General features: G+C 29.1%; 1 protein-coding gene across 5 annotated transcripts in view; it reads left to right on the plus strand.

The window, feature by feature from the left end:
• Positions 1 to 17,894, plus strand: part of LOC101240159 (uncharacterized) — a 58,132-nt gene that overhangs the window by 23,315 nt on the left and 16,923 nt on the right. For all 5 annotated transcript variants that reach the window (XM_065805358.1, XM_065805359.1, XM_065805362.1 and 2 more), the window contains one exon: positions 172 to 319. In XM_065805358.1, the coding sequence (XP_065661430.1) occupies positions 172 to 319 (148 nt within the window). The remainder of the gene's footprint in view (positions 1 to 171; positions 320 to 17,894) is intronic.

Raw genomic sequence — 17,894 nt, forward strand, 5'->3', positions numbered from 1 at the left:
AACTTTTTTTTTTTATGTCTTGTCTTGATTATGCAGATTGACAAAAAGTTAAACAAGGTATAACAGTTTCCCTTCAAAATAAAAATGACTATTTCTTCAAATTCTTTTTTTAATGCCATATTTTTTTAAATCCCATATTGTTTCTTTTTACTATTGCAATTTTTTTTTTAGCAAAATGTGAAAAAAGTTTTTTACTAACCGAAAATAATTCAATCAATATACAAAGTCCAAACTTTCCAATGACATTTTATCCTGGATGTGCATGTGTTTGGTATGTTTATGGAAAAAGTACGAAACCAATCTTAAAATTAACCCAAAAGTATGTTATCTGTTTTTTAATGTTTTTTAATACATATACATATTTTAATTTTGGATAATTAGTTTTCTCATATAAATCTATTTTTATATCATTTTTAATCATTATTATCTAATTTTATATCATTTTAAAAAAATAGTATTTTCAAAAATATACTTTACAATCAGTGTTTTGTATGTAGGTATAACTTGTTATTTAATTACAAAACCATTTTTAATGATATATGCAGAATGGGTAGAGCGATTTTACATTTAAACTGAGGTCTGAAACTGTTGCCTTATATTATGGACAATGAAGAAAAATTTAAATTTGATGATTTCTTGAGACTCCTTTAGTTATATATTCTAACATCCATCCAAAATATTTTAACATGTACTAATATAAAATAATTTTTATGTTAACCTTATATTAATAGAAGTGAAATACTATGTATATATAACAAAATATTTTTTACTCCTTGTAACAAATTTATAAAAAAAGGTGAAAAAATATTTGTAAAAGATATTTTTAGCGTTTTTTAGTTAAAAACCTTTTTATTTGTAAAATTTATTTGCAAAAAACTTTTTTTCAAAAACTTTTATTTACATTATGCTTAGTACTTAATTTTATTTTTAAAAAAATAAAAACGTTTTAAAAGAAAAACTATTCATTAAGTGTAAGTTAATTTAGTTTTTCATACTATGTTGAGTATTTTATAAAACTTCAATTGGTCTAAATAAAAATCTGATTTTTTTTTACTAACACTTGAAGTCCATTTACGCAGATCATAAATTTTTTATGCAGATTATAAACTTTTTAAAAACTATCAGTAGTTTTAATTAATAAAATATTTGCTATATACTGTTCTATTCTAATGTATTTGAATTTAACTTCAGAATTTGCTTATAATTATGAAATAGGTCAAATCATTATATTTTAACCAATGGTCTGTGGGTCACCATCTCTGAACATACAAAGATACAAGCATTCATTTTCTAACATGAAACATACATGATTCATTTTATTAATGTTAATTAAGGCCATTAGACCTTTATTGCATTTTTTCATGCTTTTACCATAAGATTTGAATTTTGATAGTGACTATCAAAAATGTGTGCCAGATTTTATAGCAAATATACAATTGTACGGTCTTAAAAGGGAATTAAAAATTAATTAAATTACTAAAAGTTAGTTGCCCCCCCCCCTCCTTTAATTGGTGCAACCCTAAACCCCCTCATCCTCACCTTAGTGAGAGAGTGGGGGGGGGGGGTCCAGACCACATACAGACCACTGATTACCTATAATAAAATATATTTTAAAGAAATAATGGTTTCATTTTGAAATTAATTTAGATATTTAGATATAAGGTATCTAAATATCTGAATTAATTTAGAGACCTTCATTTGAACCATGAAGGTCTCTAAAAATTTACTTCCCCCTTTATTTATGCCCCTATCTACTATAAAGACCAGATCAAGGAAAGGACAACCAACCATATCTTTCTTTTTATTAAGAAATGACTTATAATTAGTTGCACCCTTCACATAGGCTAGTTGGCAGATTAGAGGGACACTGGTTTCTAATAACATATTCAACCATTGATAATTGAAAAATAGAGTTATTTAAAAATGCTGGCATTTTTGGTGTGGATTTGACAAGTTTATAATGTTTGCATTTTCAATTAGTTGGGTCTAATGGTCTTATTATGCTGTTAATCTTAGATCAAAATAAAGTGTTAGAAAAATTTACAAACATCTCAAAATGGCTGAAAATTGGACTTTTTAGGCGAGTGGACATTTTGCTTTTAGATATATTTGAGTTCTAAACTGCAACAAGGTGCATATATTTTGCCCATTTATTGCAGACAGTAGTAGCTAATCAGAAAACTGATCTGTAAAGACTTGTGGGTGAATAGAATAATGCTACAGTTAGTTTCATTTTGGCATATTATCGCAATTTTAGGATTTTTTCCAAAGTTGAGGAGGTCATAATTTTTTTCTAATTTAACACAAGTTAATAAAAATCACTTTTTTAAGAAGAGAACTATCCAGAAAATGGTTCTAGAAAAAATGAGACACTTGTTGAAAGTGAGAAAAAAGTTATACAGCTCTGAAGTAGTCTGTTTTGACCATTTGTAAATCGAGGGGGCACTGTGTCATGTTTCTAAGGCTATAATTTCTGAACCGTTGTACTTGGAAGTCTGAAATTTCAAATAAAATAAAAAAAATTATTGCTTAAAATATTTTTATTTGTAAAATTAAACATTTCTTTTTTTATTATTCAATAATGGTCTTATATCTTATATAAAATCTTATAACAAAAGCAATTTTTCTTATAACATTAATTATTTTGTAACATAACATCTCAACCATGACACATACGCAACAATTGTCCCCCCGTTTTTTAATGTTTTAAGAATTTTTAGCTTTTTTAAAAATATTTAATTTGTTAAAGTGTATAACATAGATATGTTTGTATATAATCTTTATAAAAGTTCACAAGTATTTTAAAAAATTTTAAAAAATTAAAAAAGTTGCTGGTGGATGGACTCAAACCACAACTTTCTTGTTCGGAAGCTCTTTCTCTTTCTCGCTAATCCTCAGTTGTAATGGCTGCCAAGGGTTTCGTGTCAAACACCCTCCAAGGGACACTACTACTACTATTAAAACTATTAAGTTCTGCAATAATATATAGAGATAAATAATGAACTTGATGACAATCTTACATCTCAAGTGGCTTTATTTGGTGACAACTCAATTTTATACTCTTGTCTTAACAGTCTGATCTCTCCTCTGTAACAGCTTGGAGCTTGCAGTGGCATTTGAATTTTAACTTCAATAAAACTTAGTTATTTACTGCAAACAACTATAGCATTATTTTTGACACTCCTATATTGACGAATAACAACTCTCTCACTTTTAGATTAGGTCCAAAAGCAAATTGTAAATGCAGTGGACCTGCTTTACTTGCCAAGCTTGAGCCACTCTTGCATCGTTGTAAGGTTGCATCTCTTACTTTTTCAACAAATGGTCGCTGCTCAAACGAGCTATCATCTCTAGTACGGTGAACCAAAACTCATTCTTGCTTGGCTTGTCATTCAACAAAGTTGCATCTTTTTATGTCAGTATTTAAAAAATAGTAAATGTATGCATAAATTATTAATACATAAAGTATTATAAATTTTTTCCTAGCCCTGGCTATCTACCCCTGCAAAATCTTAAAACTTTGCCAGGGCTGAGTTTGTTAAAAGTCCCATTTTTAGCCATGACCCAGTCACTTACTAGTTGAGGTACCTACTAACTACATTTGGGGCAAAGTTTAGACTTGATTAGACAATGTCTAGTAGATTTTATTTAAAGTACAAAAATCTTTTTTTATTATTATTATTAAGTTCACCTCCCCAAGACTCCAGAGTCTACTACAGTCAAGGAGGCTATACATTTTTTTTTTGTAAAAAAAATTTTTTTAAATTTAATTTAATTTTGTCATTTTGATATCAAACTGACAGCCTCCCTCCATAGTTTTTAAAAATATATTTGTCAAATAAGACATTGAGAGTTCTCTTTAAATCTGAAAACCAAATAATGAAATGATTTTTTGCAGTTGATAATATAGTTGTTGGTTTAATTATGTATTAATTAATGATAAAATGTTTTACAAATTTTACTAAATTGTTTACTTACATAGAAATCAAATTAATTTTTGTTGTAGGTGGTGCAAGGAATTTGTGTTGCTTAAGTTTTTTACTTTTTGGCTTTTTGGAGGGGGGAGGGAGGAGAGGGGAGGGCGTGTGGTACAAAAAGTGGTTGAGTTTTTGTACCATTTTCTCAGCAAATTGAGAATTAGGACCTTTTTTATTTTTTAAGTTTGCAAAATCTCTTACAGCACAGTTTTTGAAAAAGTGGGCATAAGGCTTCCTTGTTCCCCTATGGGCGATAGAGGTGCATGGTATTGTATTGTCTTTTTGGTATTGCAAGCTCTTTTTTAGGCTGGGTTCAGCCTTGCAATACTTAATGTGATTTTTTAACTTAGTAGATTAAAAAAATTGTTTAGGAGACTATTAAATCTTACATGATTCCTTAAAGATTTGAAATAAAACATGAAAATATAGCTTTTATAATTTGGCATTTTTCAGGGCAGAATAGCATTATTTTAGCATTTTACAACCAAACTTTTGGCATTTAGCATGTAGAAAGCTCGACATTGACCAATAGCTAACCAAAATGCCATTCCTATTTCTTACTATTACTTGTTTTATCTTAGCTTTGTTATTTATATATGTTTCTGCTATATAAATACCAACCCTGACAACCCAAATACCTGACACTTTTTTTTCTGCATCCAACCCAAAGAGTCCAATAATTCGTAGCATTAGAGTTTAACTTTTATATATAAATTATATATTGTCTATGTCATTTATGTTTTCATGGTTAAACTTATAATATTATTCATATAACTTTTAATTTTTTTGTTTTTGTTATTAGTTGTTTACTAAAACTTTCTTACAAAATAAAAAAAGTCAGATAGAACCCTATAACTCTCGTGCGACAAGTTGTTATATCCATAAATTTTAGTACTGCCGTTTTTCCAGCAAGTCTTTTGCAGGCAGCCTATGTCTAGTCTTCTACCTTCCATTTCAACAGTTTCAAGCTAAATCATTGCGATTTTTTGGCAAGTTTGTCCTGTTGTTTCTCTTTTTAGGACAGCCCTGAATATATATCTACAGATCTGTGAAAAAGTATATGGACAGCATCAAAAAACTTGTTTTTTTTTACATAAAACTAGTGCAAATCACAGTCTTTTAAATTATAAATGACATTTAACACTTTCCAATACTTGATTGTACTGTTCATAGTTGCAAATTAATCTTAAAGAGTTCTTGATTAAGAATTTTTTCACATACAATGTCCTGTAGCTATCGCATGTCCGAAATTAATATTTAGTTTCATACCCCTTTGCACTTATTATACCAGCGATACATTGAGGCATGCTTTCAACCGAAATGTGCAATGTCTCCAAGATGACTGTGTGATGCCAGGCATGTATTATTGCCTCTATCAAAGTGACTCTACCTGTTGGCTTGGTGTTGCTAATGTTCCTTTTCAAGATGCACCACAGATTTTTGATTGGGTTTATGTCTGGTGACTGCCCTGGCCAATCATGCATCTGAGTCCAGCTGTGTTGTTGAAGCCTGGCTTTTACCACCTTTGAGCAATGACAAGGAGCACTGTTGTCTTGAAATATGCGTAGTAGTATGCGTGTGTTCAATATTTTCAAATACCTTTTTAAGTTGATTGTAGTGCCCTTAGAAACCACATACAGATGCCCTGGTCCATAGAATGAAAAACAACCCCAAATCATTATGGTTTTGGGGTGTTTAACAGTTAGAGCAATGCAACTTGGAAGCAGTCTCTTGTTAGTCCGGCATCTGGCATAAGTCTTGTTAGCCTTGATGCTGAATGTGCTTTCATTTATACTTTCAGATCTTGCTCGTCTCGGAAATCTCGTTAATACTAATAGTATTAAAAATCTAATTTTGAAGATTTGTAATATTTTTCAGTGATCTCAGTTTTAATGTTTTTAAAAATCGTAAAAGTTGCAATTGCAGTGCAATGTTTTCTCATTTATGATTCTGTTGATAATGAGATTTGTCGCATAAAAAGATGTAAAAATATATTAAATAAAAAGACTGTATTAAACTAAAAAGTAAATGTTTAATAAATTTATTCTTAAAAAAATTATTTTAACTAGTAAAAAGCAACCCGTAATATGGGTTATGGTCGGTCTGTGTCATAATTGATTTATGCTGACTGTTTTCCACAATTTAAAGTTGCAAAAACTTAATTAATACCCTTTTAGAAAAATGTCTTCAAATTGAAAAAATTAATCCATCCATGTAAAATTAACATAAAAAGTATGAGGAGGTAAAATAATTTACCAATTATTATTTAACATTATTTGAGTAATTTACAACTGACATAGGTGATATCGGTGTAAGGCAGAAGCATTTTCCTCGACATTCCTAAGTTCAACACAATACCTTTTTAGTTACTGACACAAAATAATACTTTATCATATTTTAAATTGACGAAAAACTAAAGCTAAATTCTTGTAATATTTTTTATAACATCAACTTTAATTATTAAGATTAATATGAAGTTAACTTATATTATACAGGAGTTATTAATTTTTTGGTATCCCCTTGATTAATTTTTCTTTAAAAAAAAAAAATTGTTATCTTAAAAATATTAAATGCACACAACTAAATAAATTTATTAAAAATAACTAAGCTTATTATAAATAACTAAGCAATTTAGAACAAATACGTTTCAAACAAAAAAATTTAATTTACTATCAAACATGTGTATAACAAATTTATAAGATTAAGTAAACTTTGGTCTTTTATATTGCATTAATGCATCATATGACAAACCTAAAATAAAAATTGTAACAGATAAGTAGACATAAAAGAAAAAAAACAAAAAAACAACTGGAAAACAATTTACCTGCTTTCAGTAACCTGTTGTCATACTTCAGTTGTTGTTATAATGCAGCTTGTTGGTGTTGTTTAATGACGTTATTTCATGTTGGCTTCTAGTAAACTTTAGTTTAATTTAAAAGACATCACAATAAATTTAAAATATTTTAATTAAAAAGCAAAATAAAAAATACTTCCAGGAGCTAAACTATAAACATTAAAGATAAAAAATCAAATTTAGATATAAATAAATTGCATTTATATAGCTAAATATATTGTCTTGGCTTATAAATTTTAAAAGCAGTAAGTTCAATAATTTAAACTAACAAATAATTATTTTAACAATAGAATGTAGCATCATTATATTATGATAATTGGATAATGAATCAATTTAACTATATTTAAGTTTAATTGGTAAAAAAACAAATAAAATTTTAATTAAAAAGACCAAAACAAATCATATATACAACATAATATACTATTAAAAAAAAATTACAAATTAAAAAAAATAAAAATAAAAAAAATCACCGAAGAAAAAGCAGCAACAAAAAAGTTATAAGTATCTTCACTGATAAAAGACATTTACAACCTTTTGGTTGCTGTTTTTTCTTCAGTGTCTCTTAATAACCTGTTATGGATGAGGCCTCCATTTGAAGGAGGGCTTATCCATACTGCCATTACTACACCACTTATTGAAGGACCTCTCTGAGAAAGGCCCTGGGTGTTGGGAGCAATAATTTCTGTACTGCTCAAATGTTAACAAATCTAAAATCACAAAAGCTCTCAAATGTTAACGACTCTAAAATTACAAATAGAAGAATATAATAAAAATTATAAATATTTGCAATTTACTTAATCAAAATAAAAAGCATAGCCTTACCATTTTGACAGGCAACATAAGATCATGCTAAAAATATTTTTAAAAAAAAATGAAAGTAAATTAAATAGTGTTAAACATGTGAAAAATTTTATTTTAATAAAAATATGAGTAAAACGTCAACAGTTAAATAATGTCATATTTATTAAATAATTCTTTCACCTATTGCACATATTTCTCCATACAAAATATATAAAATATAAAACACAAACCCTACCAGTTATGCTTTTACCAGACACTAAAGACAAAAAAACCTCAGAATAATCGATAAAATAATATTTACATATAAATAAATATATAATTTTAATTTTTTTACCTATTCCCCTCATTTCCTCCATAAAGTTGTCTAAAGTAAGAAAAAAGATAACTGAAGCTAAAACTAACTAAAAATAAACTAAAATTAACTATAAACTAAACCAAAACTATAAACTAAAATAAACTTTAAATCTTAATATCTGTACCTCAGAAGACTAAGGTCGCTTGTCTAGTTTTTTGTGAAAATGAGTTATGTATGAGACTTTTTAGTTTTTTCAGTATCTACAGAGGTATAAAGACTGTTGTCCTACAACAATGTGAAACAAAGTTAGGTCAATATAAAAGGTCTGGTGTCTCCACAGTGTTCAAAGGAAAAATGTCTGTTGTCCAGAAATGACTTTTCACTTTTTTTATTTAACTTGTTTTGTTTTTTTTTGTCAAAATTATATTTCATGTGCCTTAAGACAAATTAAATAAAACAAAAAAAAATTACATAAATTTAACCATCAACAATAAGCCAATAAAGACTAATTATTTCACTATTTCCTCTCTCCTGAACAATTTCTAAAATGTGACAACCAACCTTTGACTTCTGAGGTACAGATATAAGTGCTTCATTTATTTAACTATACTAATCATATAATTTATACTTATTTTTTGTTCGAACTCTCTAAGAAGAAAAAATAAAATAAAGCTAAAGTACTTGAAGTTTCAAAATTCCAGTTACAGTACAAATAAACAAATTCCTATTAACAAATATCTTATAGCAAAAACACTGACTTATTTCACTCTTCAATTCTGTGTCTAAAAAATAAAAGCACATAAATGTATAGATGTTAAAATATCTACTTAATTTTTTAAAAATAATTTCACTTAACTAATGTAACTAATACCTTTATTAGCTCTCTCTTGATCAACTAAAGAAAATGAATTTTATTTAAACTTACTTGATATAAAATGATAAAAATCTGTTTTACTAAGAATTTTAAATTTCTTCTCTTTATTATTGACAATATAGTTTTAAGTCCGACCTTAGTTCTTGGGCTTATTGTATAAAATTATAAAAACCTACTGTTTTACTTTAAAGTCATCAACAACATTTTAAAAAACATTTTAGTTAATTTTTAAAAAATAAAAATCCTTTTAAACTTACTACCTTTCTCTTCATTGTTGTCTACTAAACAGAAAAACAAACAAACAAACAATTGATAGTAAATTTTCACTTTGGTAGTAGGTTATTAAGTAGATTAAATAGATCTTTGATCTTGTTAAGTCTGCTCAACACAGACCATTTTTATATTATTTGTATGGTCTCTTTATTTCAATAGTTTTTAGTAAATGGTAGTTTGCTATAATAATTTGTTACCATTTACTAAAAATTCCTTTTCTTACTCGAAATTTAATTTTCTAAAATATTTTGACACTAATATAGAGGTCCCTCCCCTCTTTTTGCTTTAATGGTGGCCAGGTGAATAGAGTTATTTTTATTAAGAGTAGTTAAGTTTTTGATGAAGACCTTTTACCAAAATAATAAAATGTAAAACAATGATTTACATATATAAGAATTTTTTCTTTCTTTCCTCAAAAGTGTTGCACATGCAGACTAAACTAATTAATTAGTTAAACACGTTTATAAAATTTAAGTAACTCGATATTTGACAAATGCGCAAAACTACAATATTCTCCATGTTTTTAATGGTTTTTAGTTTGTTTTTAGTTACCACCCCCTGTTTACAAATATCCCCTAAGATACGTACAACAAATTATTAGGCATAAAATAGAGAAAATATTTAAAAAATTGAACTAATTGCATATATTTATATCATTTTAACTAACAAAAGATTACAATAAAAGGAAATCAGGTTGCTTTTTTTATAAATTGTATAAATGCATCATATCATAAATCTAAAATAAAAAAGTAATGGAATTATGATATCATAATTACAAAAAAAAAAAATTTAAAAATAAATAAAATAAACACCACATAAAAAATGAAAATCAATTTACCTATTTAAAGTAGCCTATTTTGATAATGTAATTAATATAAACATTTATCGAAAATGTAACTATAAAATCTGTTTCAAAGTGCAAAAGGATTAACAATATTAAAAAAAAAAAAAACTAATTAAGATATAAATTGTATTTTTAGCAAAATGTTGTCTTGGCTTTTAGTAAATAAATAAAAGCAGTAAGTTCCAATAATGAAACTACCTACTATTCATTTTTAACAATTGACACCGATGGGAAGGTAAGCCAAGCTGTCTATCAATACAAAACATCGCAACAATAACATTACAACAATAACACATAACAATAGCACATAGCATATTTGCACCCTTGATTCTAAAATCCAGTGAAAATAACAAACCAAATTAATATATGAAAGGCAAAATTAAAAAACCAATTTAGAGTTAACTATATTTATCTTTTTACTAAACTTTAGTAAAGTATATTTGTTTTTATATTCAATATTAATTATTCAATTACTTCAAATTTAGGACATTAAAGCACCCTAGATTTAAACATCTGCAGCTGAAAGGCTGCATACTCTCTCATACACATTAGGCTAAACATTACTAGACATTATTATGTGTTTTTGGAATAATTAAAAAAGGCTAGACAACACAGCCTAGCTTTAAAACAGTAACACTACCTGGCATTAAATGCTGCCAAGTCACACCTCTGCTATAAGTACACCGCTTGGCTGACTTGGCATTATGTTGAGCAAGATTGATAACCGCAAGGTTATCAATCTTGCTCAACATAATGCCAAGTCACATCACTTTGAAAACATGGAAACAACATAATTTAAACATATATACAACTGTAAACAAATATGACTTTATATAACGCATATAAACACATTTATAACAATATTAAATAACAGATATATTTATCAAAAACTATGAAAAAAAAATCAAAGTAATAAATAAAGTTATATATACAAAATGTGCTCAAAACCTACAAACAGTAAATTTTCGAAATGAAAATCTAAAGAATAAAAATTAAGTACATTTTAAAATATAATATTATTTGTGTAACACTTTTCACCTACCATACCTTGAATGAGATGTTTATCAATTTTGAAAAACAAACTATTAAATACTCTAGCTCTTGAACATGCAACATATAGTTGACCATAAGAGAAACTCTATCAAATGTTTGTCCTTGACTTTTATTAATCGTCATTGAATAAGCCAATCTGGCAGAAAACTGACAATGTTTCAGAACAAAAGGTAAATTAGAATCTGATGGAGCCAACTGAATTCGAGTAACGAAAACCCGTTTACCACCAGAAACACTTGTCAAAACCTCTGCATCAATATAATTATTTTGAAGAGCACAAACTTTCGTTCAAGTACCATTGCATAACCCAGCTTTGAGATCAAAATTTCTAAGTAGCATAATTACACAACCAATTTTCAATTTTAAACAATGAGGTGGCATACCTGAAGGAGTTATGCTGTTCAAAAACTCAACAGGAAAGTTATTTCTTTCATTAAGGTCATCAGTATTAATTTGATCAGCACTTAAATACATTTTGACCTCACCCGGTAGACATTCAAGCACTTTTGCATTGATTGATAATGAATCAACATTAGTTGGTGTTAAAATCAGGTCTTTAAGAATAATCATTTTGTTCAGCATCTCTGAAAATCTTTTCAACAATTGATTCATTTTCTCTAATAATGCACTGATTCGGTATTTCAATGCATCCTTTAAAAGGATCCTCCTCTTTGACAGGTATTGTTCCATTCCCAAGTTTTAGCAGCCATTGGAAAAATTCTCCTTCCCCATCTTGTACTCTCATATTTTCAGTTAATGCAAACTTCTGCTCCCATTGCTACTGTAAAGAACATTTTATACATGATTCTACTATTTCAGCTGGTTGTCCTCTTTTCACAACAGGCGGAATTTGCCTAAAGTCATCACCAAAAAGAATGACTATTCCTCCGAGCGGAAAGTTGTTGTTGCAAATATCTTTAATGCATGTTTAGGTATTATGGATGTTTCATCAAGCAAAAACAAAGTAACTTGTCTTAAAAATGCCTGTGTATAGAGTTAGGAGTTACATTACATGTGCTATTATCCAATATTGAGACAGGAAGTTTGAATAAGCCATGCAATGTAGATCCATTTGTAAGAAGAGTTGCTGTTATGCCAGTCCATGCAGCTGTAGCAGTTTAAAAGCTCCTACTTATGGTTTCAGCAATCAAATAATTATAGGTAAAGGTGTTTCCACTATCAGCTGGTCCATCCATGAAAAACAATCTAGAATGATGATTTTCTACACTTGGTTGCTCATTCAGTGCAGCAAGGATAGCATTACATACATTTAATTGATTGACATTAAGCAACAGTCTCATTCGATTGGCTTCGTCAATAGATTGTTGAACATTTTCATCAAAATTTTCTAGATTTAAATCTATAAACTCATCAATGGCAGGCCGATTGTAATCAGCCAGCATTTTACCACTTTGATTAATGATCCTTTCAATTTGACAAAGACTAGCTTGTTCAGCTATTAGAAGTGGGACTGAGCGGTGAATGAAATCTTCCATCATAAAAGCTTTGTATGTATCCCAGAAATGTAAAGGATTGTCAGGTTCACAAAAGGTCAAAATTATTGAAAACAACTGTCTAATTTGCTTTGGCATATGCATTAAAACCGCCTCAGAAAGAGTATTCTGCCGTTCAGTGTCGTCTTGCAACAAACCTTTTAAAACACATGCTTCACGAAATGTTTCAAGAACAATACCATTAACAGTATGCACATCTTCCCAAGATGTTGCTCTTTTTAGACAATAGGCGTATAATAGTGTGTGACATATGACTTATCTGGTACTTGAAAATTCCCCACAATGCTTCAAGTGCACTAACATAACGACAATCTAAAAAAGTGTTTACTTCATCATGATTAATTTGTTCATTTATTAAAATATTGGCACAGTCGTGACCCTTGTATATATATTTGTACAAATATTTAACAACCTTAACAGACATGCAAGCATCAACATTAATGTGAGCTTGATATTTCTTTGATAACCATGGATTGAAAGGGATCACCCAGCAGTTATCGACATTGTTACCTTTAATATTGATAACCAAACCATTATCACAACGTCTATAGCGTGGATAACCATTATGAACTGCTACTGTGTTAGCATTAAATTCTTTAGGATAGTTTTTGCTGCACACCCCCATCTTTCATGCAGGGAGAATTTGGATTCAGTATGCCACATGGAACGTGAATCATGCAAGTTTTAACAATGTCATAAAGTTAACAATCAAATCTAAAAATTCTGCATAATTTAACAATCGAATCTAAAATTTCTGCAGGTATTAAATTATTGATATCATGTGCTGTTTTATCATTTGCAAAGTGAAGTAAAATATGAACATGTGGCAAACCACGCTTTTGAAATTCAATAACCTGAACATGTGTTACAACTTTCCCTAATACATTGTGCTTAAAAATGTCATTGAAAAGGTTATTTAATTTGAGTTTAAATACTTGAGTAACCAAGTCAGGTCTATCTTTTACTGTCTGACCTGGATATAAATTTTCAGTTATCTCGCGCCATTTTGGGTTGCAAATGAAAGTAGTAAAAAGATCTAGTTTACTATACTTTTTAATTATAGCCATAGCATCTTCAAAGTTTTCTTTTAAAGCGTTAGAACTTTCTATATAAGTTGATGGCAGAACTGCAACACGCCCTGGTCTAACATTATGATCATTTCCAAGATTGTTTACATGTTTGTGTAAGTCTTCATACTGCTCGCTTCTCAGTTTGTTTTGGTTATTTCTGATGAAAGCAAGGCGCTGGCCTTCAATTTTAACATATGCATCAACAGCATATTGCTGAAACAGTTTTTTGCCATAAAAGAGTGAAGAAAAAATTGTCTAACTGAAAGTAATACTGAGATAATGTAACATGATTTCTACATGATTTCTGTGAAAAAAATAATTAGGCCTCATCCATACTAGGGTGTGTCATACTTTATGATATGAAAAACCCGGTATACAGAAAACTTGTGTTCAACTATTTTAACATCAAAAAACAAAAAAAACAAAAAACAAAAATTTAGGTTAAGCTACCGGGAAGTGTGTTTTGAAATTGCATATTTATGGTCAATTTTTTGTAATTAGCTTTGGCCCTAACCACAGATACTGTTTTGCGTCCACGTATTTTTAAACACAAGTAGTTATTTACACCCACTCATTTTGAATTCTATGTAATATCAAAACTATATAAAGTTGCCGATTTATAAATTTTCAATCTAATAATTTATGTTATATGTTAAAAAATATTATTAAAAAAATATTTATGCAAAAAGTTAGCAAATTATGAGTCAATATCCTCAAGAACTAGAAAAAGGAGTGGATCAAAGCTTTCAGAATATATAGGTTCTGGAATAGATATTCTTGTATCGGAGTTACCAACCCTAAGAGATCTTCTTAGATATGGTCTATTTTTGCAAGAAAGAAACAATTGAAACAAAAGAAATTATCCAATAAAATCTTTAATGAACGATGTTTACTCAAAGTTAATTAGTAATGGATTCACACCAATGCTTTATTTGTATATCCTGTAAGATTTTTTTAATTAGTTATGTTTTTAATTAGCATTTTGTTTTTGCATTTTGTTAATAAAGAAAAATCTCTAAAGTAAAAATAATTTTATTACAAGTAAATCTGCCTGTTTCAACTTAAAAATAACAAAATATAATTAAATTTAAGTTACAGTATTTTACAAATCATTAGTTAATAAAAGTTCAATTACTTTATCTATAGTTAAAACAAAACGCATCTCAAGAACAGCAACAAACAACTAGAAGTCAGGAAGAAATGTTTGAATTTGAATTGAGCAAAACAGAGGATCTATTTAGTAATGAATGTTTTGTAACAAACAGCAATACTGAACTCAATGTCAACAGAATGAAGTTCATGAACGTTTACAAGGACAAAGGAATTATGAAAGTATTTCCAACATAGCTTTAGCAAGCATACGGTAAGGTACAGGCTTACAGGAAACAGCTGCAATTGCAATGGCAGCTTGGATGGATGCAGGAATAATTAAAGAAGATGATACCAAGTTAGTTATTGATGTTAACACTATCATCCTGTGTTAACACTACTAGTGTTAACACAGGATGGTCAGGCGGAGCAATACATTGGCTGGAAGTGAAATTAGGAAGAAAGCTAAACTGGCTGGTTTGCGCACTCCATACAAATGAACTTTCTCTGCGTAATCTGATAACTACTCTTGATGGAGAGACTCTGAGCAGCAACAAATGGAGAGGCAGTATTGGAAAATTATTAAATGATGCAACTGCCCTGGAAATTAATCCATCCTTTGAAAAAATTGATGTCGGATATCCGCTTATTACTCTAAAGGACGAAGTAATAAAAAATTTATCCTCCATTCAGTTTTATGGATATAAAATAGTCTCTACTATTAGAAATTTGCTTAAAATTGGGCCAGTTAATCATTTCAGATGGTTGACAACTGCCAACAGACTTTGTAGAGTTTGGGTCTCAAAACATGAGTTAAAAGGCAAGAGTTTAAAAAACTTATAATTAATAATTGAGTTCATTGTTGGAGTTTACATGCCTATGTGGTTTAAAATTAAAGTTGAACACAGGTTTACTGAAAGACCGAGACATTCCTTACCAGCTTAGCCTTCTGAAACATCAATCAAGTGAAGTACTAGAAATTGTTATGCCAACCGTTCGACGTTCAGCGTGGTATGCTTTCTCTGAGTCCATCATACAGACCATGCTCTGCTTGGAGAATGTAGAGGAAAGAAAGAACGGTATAGAGTTAATTGTGAAAATCAGAGGTCCTTGTGATGAAAAACTTCTAACTGGTGATAAAAATGTAAGAGCTAGAATAATTCCAGAAATAAATCCAGATGCAACAACACTTATACAGCTAATTGACTGGAATATTTCCTATGAGCCTATTCTTACTTGTGATCTGACAACAGAAGAAGTAAAACAGATAATATTTCAGCCTATGAATGTTCCGAATTGGCCTTGTCATGGGCAGTCAATTGAAAGACGAGTTAAACAGGTAACAGAAGCAGCAAGCAAAGTTTATTCTCATGAAAAAAGAGATGGACTTAAAAGAGGGCAGGACTTATTAAGACAATTGATGTCTACTAATCAATCAAAGAAAGATTTGATTTTAATGACGAAAATAAAAGAAATGTAAATTTTATTTTGTTAAAAAAATGATAATTTAAAATTAAAAAGTCTTTTTTTATTAAATTATTAACTAAATGATAGATAAATGATTATAAATGGAAACTATTATAAACATTATAATAATAATAATAACAAAATAATTAAAAAAAAAAAATTTAAGCCGACAAAAGTATACAACCACAAGCAAACATTTACTATTCTTGAAAAAAATTTTCCAGAAATTGAGGTGAATCCTAAATCACGATTCCCGGTAGCTTAATCATTTTGGATTTTTGAATCTAATCTAAGCTTTTTTTAATGAAATTATATATAAATACAAGTTTTTGGAATACAGGGTTTTCAATCCGGAAGAAAAAAATAGTATGACACACCCTAATCCATAATCCATATTCCTTCTAAAAAATAAAATATAAGCTCAATAAAAACAAAACTGCTAAAAAAAATAAAGCTAAAAGAAAAACTAAAACAAACAAAATGTAAAAAATTTAAAGGAGTGATCTTTCTCCAATGACCGCAAGCATTTTGAGAATGCTCTCTTTCAAGTTAAGAAAAGCCTAGTAACTAATTAAAACTACTTTAAAAACGAAAGCGAAATGGTGTTGAACATTAAATGTTGACTCTAGCAATTACTCTAGCAATTATAATACAATTTATAGCTCCTCAGCATATGCGATGGACAGAGTGATGAAGGAAATAACACTGATAAAATCCATCAAAAGTTTTCCTATGTGAGTGATGAGGCAACATTTAAACAAATTAAAATTATGAACATCCATATTTTTGGACCCAACAATAACAATCAAAATCTTGGTATGATCGAAATGGGAAAGAATGTTATGCTAAAACCCTTTTGAAGTTGCAAAATTATCAATTAATGACCTTCGGCATTGATCCTGACCAAGATTGCATTGGTCAAACTATGGATGGGGCAAGTATATGCACTAAATCCGGCTGTTTCTCGCAACAAATTCATCACATTTGCTATGATCATGGAATCCATCTTTGTGTGACACGAGTACTAAAGCATAAAAAGATAATTACAGATATCAATCCAGCAAATAAGAATTTATTATCAGACCAAAAGGAAGAAGAATCAGATACAGAGAGTGAGTGCGTTGCAAAAACTCTGAGATGTACATGTTAGCATGTACATCTCAGAGTTTTTGCAACGCACCAAGCGTGCTTAGTTTAGAAACAAACAAAGAAGAAGATGAAGATGAAAATAAAGATGAAGTAAATTCTGATGAAGAAAATGTGGAAGATTAGGAAGCATTTGAGTACGATTGCCTGCATTGCCTGGTACTAAAACTCTCGAAGATGTTCGAACTATTGTAAAAAAATTCACATACAAACTTAAATTAGTCAAAGAGCCTAAAGAAAATGCTTAATCTCTTGGAATCAAATTCAAATTACTAGTTTTTGATGTCAGAACTTGATGGAACAGTCCATTAAAAATGTCGAAAACTTTCAAAGACATGATCCCAGCTATAAAAAAAACTCTTAAATTATTTGGACATGATTGGCCTGATTATTTAGAGACAAGCATTCCTGAATAAGTAACAACTCTTCAACCATGTAAAATGGCTATGGATGCCATGAGTGGCGATGATGCTGACTTGAACATTGAAGAAGGCGCATTAGAAATTTTGTTAGAGGAATTGCGAACAAAGAAAAGTTTTATTTGTGCTTGTTTGATTGAAGAAATTGAAATAGAGATTTGATCTTAATTGATCTTAACTGTTAAAAGATGTCCAATTTTAACTGTTAGTCAGCTCAA

This window comes from Hydra vulgaris, chromosome 09 (genome assembly GCF_038396675.1).
Source record: "Hydra vulgaris chromosome 09, alternate assembly HydraT2T_AEP".
NCBI lineage: Eukaryota > Metazoa > Cnidaria > Hydrozoa > Anthoathecata > Hydridae > Hydra > Hydra vulgaris.